The following is a 9343-nucleotide window of genomic DNA, read 5'->3' as shown; positions in this document are numbered from 1 at the left end:
CGAGGGACAGGAAGATGTGGTAATGGGGTGGTGTGCGAGGGACAGGAAGAGGTGGCGATGGGGGTGGCGTGCGAGGGACAGGAGGATATGTCGATGGGGGTATCGTGCGAGTGACAGGAAGAGGTGACGATGGGGGTGGCGTGAGAGGGATAGGAGGATATGGCGATGGGGGTGGCGTGCGAGGGACAGAAAGAGTCGGAGATGGGGGTGGCGTACGAGGGACAAGAGGAGGCTGCAACGAGTGGTGGCGTGCGATGGACAATTAATGCACAGAGCACCAGTACACGTGCATAACACGGACATTTGTGTTGGCTGCTGGGGGAACTGGGGTGCCGAGTGTGTAGGAAAGGGAAATGAATAGGTGTACTACTAGTTAGTCTTGGTGTGTTGTGACAAGTGAGTGTGTATTTGTTTTCTGAATGAGTCTATTGTACCGCAGTCTAAAGTCTGTAGGGGAGGCTGTTCCAGTCACGTGTGGTGCGTGGAAAGTATGAGTCCGTACATGTGTCCGTGTTTGTGTGATACGTTTGGTATTTTTGGCTGAGTGTGTTACGAGTACGCTGACTGTTTGCGTCCTGTAAGTATGTGTGTGGGTCAATGTCAATGTAAGTGTATGTGATCTTGTACAGAATTTTAAGTGTGTGCTTGTCTGCACATGTGAAGAGGTTACATATTAATCTGTTATTTGATCTGTGTTATGATGCCTGGTGTTCAAGTTCATTGTGTATAATGAACCGAGCCACCTTGGTGTTGATTAGTGCTAACTTATAAATGTTTGTGTGTGTGTGTGTAAGGATCCCACACCGTGGAACAGGATGCTAGTGTTGGTCTCACAAGTGTGATGTTCATCAACGCTTATTTGTCTCTGTCCCTTAAGCCTGCGTCAAGTGAGAACCTATTACCCTGGGACACTGGCAAGTCTCTAATGTCTAAGTTAAAAGTGTTTGCTTTCCCAGAAAACCCATTTATCCATCAGCCTGATAGGGTATCAGGACACCTCTCCTCCCGAAATTGATCTTTCTTTCGGCCACCTCTTTTAATTATTTTTTGGGAGCAGCGAGTAGCGGGCTTTTTTACTATTGTTTTCTTTTTTTTTGCCCTTGAGCTGCCTTCTTTGTTGTAAAAAAATAAAAAAGGGGGAAGATGAACAGGTGGTGTGCCATCTGCCTAGGCTGGGCCTATGAATTTTAGAGTAAAAGAGTCGACATTAAGATGGTACAGCAAGACACAGAAGCTAGAGGGAGTAGACTGGCATGTAGGAGACTGGGGGAGCAAGCTGATGTTTAAAGCAAGAACGAGAACCCCGCAGCTAAATGGCAGGAATAGGGAAGGGGGAACCCAGAACTGTAGCTGTACGACACGGGAGAAAGAATTAGTGGAACACCTAATAGTAGAATGCAGCAACTATGAGAGGCAGAGAGGGGAGTTATTAGTAGCACCAGGGAGGAGTGGGCTAAGAGGCTAGAGGAGGACAACGGGGCCATCGCACGGTACGTGTTGGATGGAGATGCAGTGCTGGGAAAAAAGGGCACAAATGCTTGAATAAGCGCACGGATAAGCAATGTCAGTAAGTTATTCCAGCAACAAACTGAAAAGTAAAGTGTGATAGTATATTGCAGTGAAGAAAAATTAAGCTACACAGCACAATTGAAAGGAAAAGTGTGTGAATAAACAGGAGAGACGCCCGAGAGGAGGAGGACAGGTCAAAAGAAGAAGAGGAAGAATGTTTGTTTACATATCCGCCTAAATGCGTTCCATTTACGGCGCGAAAACCCGGACCTGGGTCTGGGTTTATCCCCGAACCTGGTTCCGGGTTTTGTGTCAAATGGAAGATGCTATAAGTGTTTAGAAGTCCTCGCCAGCACTCCCAAGTTAATACCAAAGTTAATAGTAGGTATTAGGCTAATAGTTGTTGAGGATACACTTTGAGAGTGAAGTTAATACTAAAATTGAAAGTTAATACCAAGTTTAGTATTAATAGTTGTCGAGGATACGGGCCAAGGATGGTCAGTGAAAGAGGATGAAAGCCAAAGCTGGTGGTGAACATTGAAATCTCCTAGGATGGAGATTTCAGCGAAGGGAGAGTGGGTCAAGATGTGCTCCATTTTAGAATTCAAATAGTCAAGGAGTTTTACATAGTTGGTCTGTTGAAAAAGATGTGTCCTCACGGTGCACCATGGTGTCCAGAAATGGGAGCTTCTTATTTTGTTCTATTTCATGCGTGAAGTTTAAGCAGGAGTCGTTCTTGAATTCGGTGATTAACTCGTTGATGTGGCTCATGGTGTCAACGCTGATGAAGATGTCATCGACGTACCTCGCGTAGATTTGTGGTTTGAGTTGAGGGTGGCGTGCAAATAGCCTTTCGTCGATGGACCCCATGTAAAAGTTGGCGAAGAGGACGCCGAGGGGTGATCCCATGGCCACACCTTCTCACTGCACGTACACCTTGCCGTCGGGTCCGTAAAATGGTACTTCTTTAGTACATGCTTGTAGAAGGAGGCGTAGCGAGGCTTCGGGAATGTTGAGTGGCTCTTGGTCTTCTAAGTGGTAGATGCGTTGACAGATGAGATCTATGGTTTCGTCGACCGGTACGTTGGTGAAGAGTGATTCAACGTCCATGGATGCCATGATGTTGGAGGGACGGGTAGTCTTCAGGAGATCGAGGAACTCTGTTGTGGACTTCAAACTGAAGGAGGCTGGTGTGAATGGTGTGATGAGTTCGTTGAGGTGCTTGGCGAGTTTGTAAGTAACTGATGGTGTCTGGCTGATAATGGGACGTAGGGGGTGGCCTTCCTTGTGGGTCTTGACGTTGCCATAAGCGTAACCCAGTCTGTGGTCGCCTTCGATGAGGGGGAGCTTCGTTCTGCTGTTGTTGTTAGTCTGGCGGATGATACGGTTCAACTTCGTCTTGATATCCTTCGTTGGGTTTCTTGCGATTCTGCTGAATTTTGTGGTGTCGGTCAGGATGGTTGCCATCTTATTCAAGAAGACATCTTTGTCAAGAATGACAAAGATAGATGACTTATCGGCCCTGAGGATGACAATGCGATCGTTGCTCTTCAGTTCTTGGGCAGCAGTTCGAAACTCAGGTGTGAGGAGGGAGCTGCGCTGGTGTCCTCTTGTTATCTTTGCTTCTCGGATGATTTCGGCTTGTAGGTCAGGTGATGTTGTTACCCTCTTGTCGTTCACGAGCTTTTGAATGTCTTCGAGCAGCATTTCCAGTTCTATGCGCTTGGTGAGCGTTTTTCCTGAGGAGGAAACACGTGGAGGACAACACCATATAATTGACAAGAGAAAACAACAACAAGTGACTCAAAATGACCGAGGCAGTGCTAATTTACACACAGAAATCTGCAATAAACATACAGCAGCAACCCGATACGTCACTCCCGACAAAGAGGCAGCGAGCGCCAAGCTAAGCTATGATTGGCTGAGAGCCGCGCACACTAACGTGCAGGCTCAGCGAGGCAATATATAGCCCCGCCTACCAAAATCCCTCGAAGAAGGAGAAGCAGCACACTCACTCCTTCTCCTACACCTGCAAAGATAACATCTCCAGAAGATGGCCGAATAGGCCGAAAGACGTCTTGAGACATGGATCTCCATTACATACAACCAAAAGACCGCGCCACAGAGCGTGAAATAGAAAACAACAACTTATAAAGAGAATAATGCAAAATCTGCTGTTGATTTTATTAATAATATATATATATATATATATATATATATATATATATATATATATATATATATATATATATATATATATATATATATATATATATATATATATAGAGAGAGAGAGAGAGAGAGAGAGAGAGAGAGAGAGAGATTTATATATATATATATATATATATATATATATATATATATATATATATATATATATATATATATATATATAGATAGATAGATAGATAGATAGATAGATAGATAGATAGATAGATAGATAGATAGATAAATATATAAGAAGATAGATAGATAGAGATAAATAGATAGATATATAAAGATAGAGATAGGTAGATAGATATATAGATATTCAATACATTTACATATCACAGCTTCCCTGAATTTATAAAACTCCTATAAACAATGAATGGCAGTGGACCCAACTTGATCACGGATCTTTCATGAGCGTCATTCATTAGGCTGTCCCGGTCCGATTGCCTTCCGCTGACTGACTGATGACATTATAAAATCATTAGCTCTCTGTAATCATAAGGTAACATACTCTTTCGGCCACCTCCTCGGATTCTTTACAGGAGCAGCGAGTAGCGGGCTTTTTTATTGTTTCCTGTTGCTGTGCCCTTGTGCTGTCTCCTTTGCTGTAAAAGAAAAATAATAAAATAAATCACTAACCAGCTGTCATACAACCCTAAATAAATACACGGGTAAGTAATTATTATACACGAAATACACTTCCCAACCAGTGAATGACGGAGAAGCCAACCAAGACAAGGCCTTCGACTCTCTCCTCAACCATCCCCACCAACCCCACCACCACCCATCAACCCCCACCACCAGCACCACCACCCATCAACCCCCCACCATCACCCCACTGCCCACCTCTATTCTGCTCCCCGCACCACCACCCCTCTCAGAAGCATCACCTCACCGCAGAACAATCCAGGGCGTGGCATTCGCTGACGAAACGAAAATATCACAACCTTTAATGGCAATGGTGCTACTGCGTGTGTGTGTGTGTGTGCGTGTGTGTGTGTGTGTGTGTGTGTGTGTGTGTGTGTGTGTGTGTGTGTGTGTGTGTGTGTTTTCCCTACCCTAACCTAACCTAACCTAACCCCTGATGCCCCCTAACGAAATCCAGGAATTGGCGTGTTCGTGGATGGTTTATGAGAATCTAGCAAGGGTTTACTAGGCACGTCGATCTGAGACTTGAGAATCAATTGTTACCTTTTTCATTAGAACAGAGTTGCACTTGTTTGATCTTCCCGTGAGTTTGATAATATAGATACACACTTCTTAACGTATTATTAGAACAGTCTTATTCTTGTTTACTCTTCCCTAGAGTTTAAAAATAGAGAACCACTTGTTAACTAATCTTTATGACTTTCTTACTCTTGTTTACTCTTCCCGTGCCTTTGAAACTAGAGAACCACTTGTTAAAACTAATGTGGTGTGTGTGTGTGTGTGTGTGTGTGTGTGTGTGTGTGTGTGTGTGTAAATATTTCATGACGCGCACTTTGAAAACAGGATCAGCTTTTAACGAGTAATCTGCCTAGCAAGAGCTTACGCATTTTTACGTAATCCACTCCCTCCATTATCACATCACCTGTTGTTGTTGTTTTTTTGTCCTGCTTTTTCTCGTCTCTACGAGTAAGAGGGTGTTGCCTCGGTACAGAATTCATGCAAGGTTCTCAACGTTATTTACTTTTTTATTTTACTTTTAAAATCTAAGAAAATAAAAGTATCGGTGAAGAGTCCGTAGATTTATAATGGACACAGGACCTTGAGGGTGTCAGCTGGTGTGCATTTTCGTGGTGAGCGAGACAAAAGATGAGAGGTTAATTTGAAGTGATTTATATATTTACACGTAGTAGCGGTATTGGAAAAAAAATAATCTTCAGCTCACATTAATTATGGAAAACGAAGGGAGTTAACATACAATACGGAGTTCTCGATTATTGTTTTATTTTATTTTATTTTATTTATGTTTTTGCTTTAGTTGTTGTTAGTTTTTTTTTTTTTTTCTTCCTCTCCTTGTTGATTTTGTTCTCATTATTATTATTTGCATCATACTTCTTCTTCTTCTTCTTCTTCTTCTTTGTCTTTTCTTCTTTGTCTTTTCTTCTTCTTCTTCTTCTTCTTCTTCTTCTTCTTCTTCTTCTTCTTCTTCTTCTTTCAGGACGCTAGCGTTCTTCAGGATGAGCTAGACAGACTATATGATTGGGCGGGGAAGTGGCAGATGGAATCCAATGTCGGGAAGTGCAGTATTCTGAGTGTAGGTAGGAATAACCCCTCACACAATTATATACTCCTTAAATGACACTCCGCTGAGTAGGTCTGGGTGTGAGAGGGATTTAGGAGTCTTAGTGAGCACTGACCTCCGTCCTAGAGCTCAGTGCATTCAAGCTAAGAATCGTGCAAATAGGGTACTGGGCTTCATCTCGAGGAGCGTAAGCAATAGGAGCGCTGAAGTCATCCTCAAACTCTACGTAGCATTAATTATACCTCATTTCGATTATGCGGCTCAGTTCTGGTCATCTTACTGTAGAGTGGATATCAAGTAGTTAGAATCTGTACAGAGGATGATGACAAAAATTATTCAAGGGGTGAGAAACTTGCCTTATGAAAATAGACTGAAGCATTTAAATTTATACGCTCTAGGAAGGCGAAGGTTACGAGGTGACTTGATCGAGGTTTATAGATGGATGAAGGACTTTAATAAAGGGTATGTAAATAGGGTTTTGGTTGTAAAAGAGCAAGGTAGAACACGTAGCAACGGTTTTAAGCTAGTTAAATTCAGATTCAACAAAGACATAGGCAAGAATTGGTTTACCAGTAAAGTGGTGGATGAGTGGAACAGGCATGGGAGTCATCTTGTGGGTGCCAATACCATAGATGCATTGAAGAAGAGTTTGGATAAATTCATGGATAGTGAGGTTAGGTGCGGTTAGACTTACAGGAACTGCCTTGTATAGGCCAACCGGCCCCTTGCAGACTCCTTACGTTCTTATGTTCTTTTGCTGTTGTTGTTGTTGTTGTTGTTGTTGTTGTTCTTGTTCTTGTTCTTCTTCTTTTTCTTCCTCTTTTTAATAATTTCTTCTTATAATTAATGATCGCTTTGTCCTTCCATTTAGTTATCGATATGTTTCTCTGTCTCTATCTTGTACTTCCTTTAGATAATTAGTCTCCCTTCCTTCCTCTTACTTCCTCACTCCCTCTTTATGCCTCCTTTTATTTTTTTCCCATTCCGTTCTTTCTATCAATGGTCTAATGTCGGCTGCAATTAGTTTAACGTCGGTGGAGGTGGAGAAGGAGAAGGAGGAGGAGGTGAAGGTGGAGGAAGGAGGTGGAGAAGGAGAAGGAGGAGGAGGTGAAGGTGGAGGAGGAGGTAACTTTATTCTCTACAGTCCTCATATAAGGCAACCACGAGGTCTGTTTTTCTTTTAAAGGAGGAGGAGGAGGAACAAAGAAACACAAAGAGAACAAACAACAGCAGGCCTGCTGGTCTTACGAGGCTGTTTGTGATAAGCCACTAACTATCTAATCAAAGGTGGAAGATGAAGGACAGCAAAGGCGAAGGCCGTGGTGAGCAAATCAGGGAAGTAAAGTAACGGAACAGGCCGAGGCAGCAACACTATAATATAGTCGCCAAGTCAGTCAGTTCGGGGCCTCGCCATTCGCGCCAATCCCGGGCAGAATCTTTGGTTCAGTCTCCTTCGCCCCTGTCAACTTCCCCACGTCACATCACGTCTCCTTTCCTCGTTCCTTCCTTCCTTCCTTCCTTCCTTCCCTCGTTGTTGCTTTCCTTCCTTCCTTCCCTCGTTTCTTCCTTCGTCCTGTCATTTTCTCCATCCTCCCTTCCTCCTGTCACCTCCCCCCCTTTATTCCTCCCTTCCTCTGTAACCTTCCTTTGGCCTTTGTCCTGCCATCCTTGATACAACAAAAACGGTCTCCGGCCTTCACTGTATTTTCGATTGATTTGAATTAATCCTCTGGAATTTTAAGAGGCTCATCTTGCTATCCACCTCCCTCGCGGGCTGGGGAGCGTCAGGGGCCCAAGGCCTTCCTGGCGATCGCAGGCTCAGGGCTCCGGCAGGCCTGGCTGGAGCGTCCACGGAGGTGTCGGAGATCCTGAGGGTCCGGGGTTGGGGGCGTGAAGTGGCAGCAAGACATGCAGTTACTGATTTATTAGCCAGACGACGCGTTAATGACACGTTCCAATGGAAGGTTCGACGCATGGGAGGTACACCTCTAAGCAAGGCAAGTGTCATGCCAACTACGATAAAAAAACGAAAATCACAAAAAATACAAAAACAAAATCCAAAAAAATTGTCTTGTTTTGCTTTGTTTGTTAAATAATGTTGAGATGGCGGGTCTTCTCTGGGGAGAAGGAGACAACGCGTTCCAACATACAAAACCAGGAAAAGACGAAAGGAAACACTAAGAGAAGATGGAAAAAGGACACCAGAAGAAGGTGAAGAAAAGGAAGAAGGCAGGAACAAAGAAGAAGGATAAATAGAAGTAACACAAGAAGAAAATTTGAAAAGAGTAAATACAAGAAGAAGGTATTGAAAAGAGTAAACACAGAAGAAGGGTGTATTGAAAAGGAGTTGGCACAGAAGAAGGTATGAAAAGAGTAACACAGAAGAAGGTGCTGCAAAAAAGTTGATTACACAGAAGAAGGTATTGAAAAGAGTAACACAGAGAAGGTATTGAAAAGAGTTACACAGAAGAATTGTATTGAAAAGAGTTACACAGAAGAAGGTATTGAAAAGAGTTACACAGAAGAAGGTATTGGAAAAGAGTTACACAGAAGAAGGTATTGAAAGAGTTATAGAAGAAGGTATTGAAAGAGTTACACAGAAGAAGGTATTGAAAAGAGTAACACAGAAGAAGGTATTGAAAGAGTAACACAGAAGAAGGTATTGAAAGAGTAACACAGAAGAAGATTGAAAAGAGTAACAGAAGAAGGTATTGAAAAGTAACACAGAAGAAGACAGAAGAAGGTATTGAAAAGATTAATACAGAAGAAGGTATTGAAAAGAGTTACACAGAAGAAGGTATTGAAAGAGTTACACAGAAGAAGGTATTGGAAGGTATTGAAAAAGAGTTACACAGAAGAAGGTATTGAAAAGAGTTACACAGAAGAAGGTATTGAAAGAGTTACACAGAAGAGGAATTTGAAAAGAGTAACACAGAAGAAGGTATTGAAAAGATTAACACAGAAGAAGGTATTGAAAGAGTTACACAGAAGAAGGTATTGAAAAGGAGTTACACAGAAGAAGGTATTGAAAATAGTTACACAAGAAGAATGTATTGAAAAGATTTAAACAGAATAAGGAATTTGAAAAGAGTAACACAATAAGAAGGAATTTCAAGATAAATAACACAAGAAGAAGAAATGTAAGTAACACCGGAAGGAAAATGCAGAGAAGTTACACTAGAAAAATGAAAATGGAAATGAAAAGAATCATCCACCTTTCGGCCCAAACCAACATCCGCAAAATTATGGGCGAGTCTCTTCTGGGAGGAAAGCTCAAATTCAGACCCAGGAACACCAGAAATGATGATAGACACCTCAAGAAAAGGAAACAGAAAGTCATCCACCTTTCGGCCCTGGGGCCACACGGTAGTGACGGTGAATCTCCTCTGGGGAGAA

At 42.6% G+C, this 9343-nt stretch overlaps 1 protein-coding gene across 1 annotated transcript; it reads right to left on the bottom strand.

Annotated features, from left to right (window-relative positions):
- Nucleotides 1-2430: 2430 nt before the first annotated feature.
- Nucleotides 2431-2976, bottom strand: LOC126993848 (uncharacterized). The gene has a single exon (XM_050852990.1). It carries the CDS (start codon nucleotides 2974-2976, stop codon nucleotides 2431-2433), a length of 546 nt encoding a protein of 181 aa, XP_050708947.1.
- Nucleotides 2977-9343: the final 6367 nt, after the last annotated feature.

The sequence above is a fragment of the Eriocheir sinensis genome, unplaced genomic scaffold (assembly GCF_024679095.1).
Source record: "Eriocheir sinensis breed Jianghai 21 unplaced genomic scaffold, ASM2467909v1 Scaffold689, whole genome shotgun sequence".
Lineage (NCBI taxonomy): Eukaryota > Metazoa > Arthropoda > Malacostraca > Decapoda > Varunidae > Eriocheir > Eriocheir sinensis.
The sequence above is the reverse complement of the archived record's forward strand: the minus strand, read 5'-3'. Positions and strand labels throughout refer to the sequence as shown.

Excerpts from the sequence above, each read along its gene's own strand:
- LOC126993848 (XM_050852990.1), bottom strand. The coding sequence starts at position 2,976 with ATGGCAACCATCCTGACCGACACCACAAAATTCAGCAGAATCGCAAGA.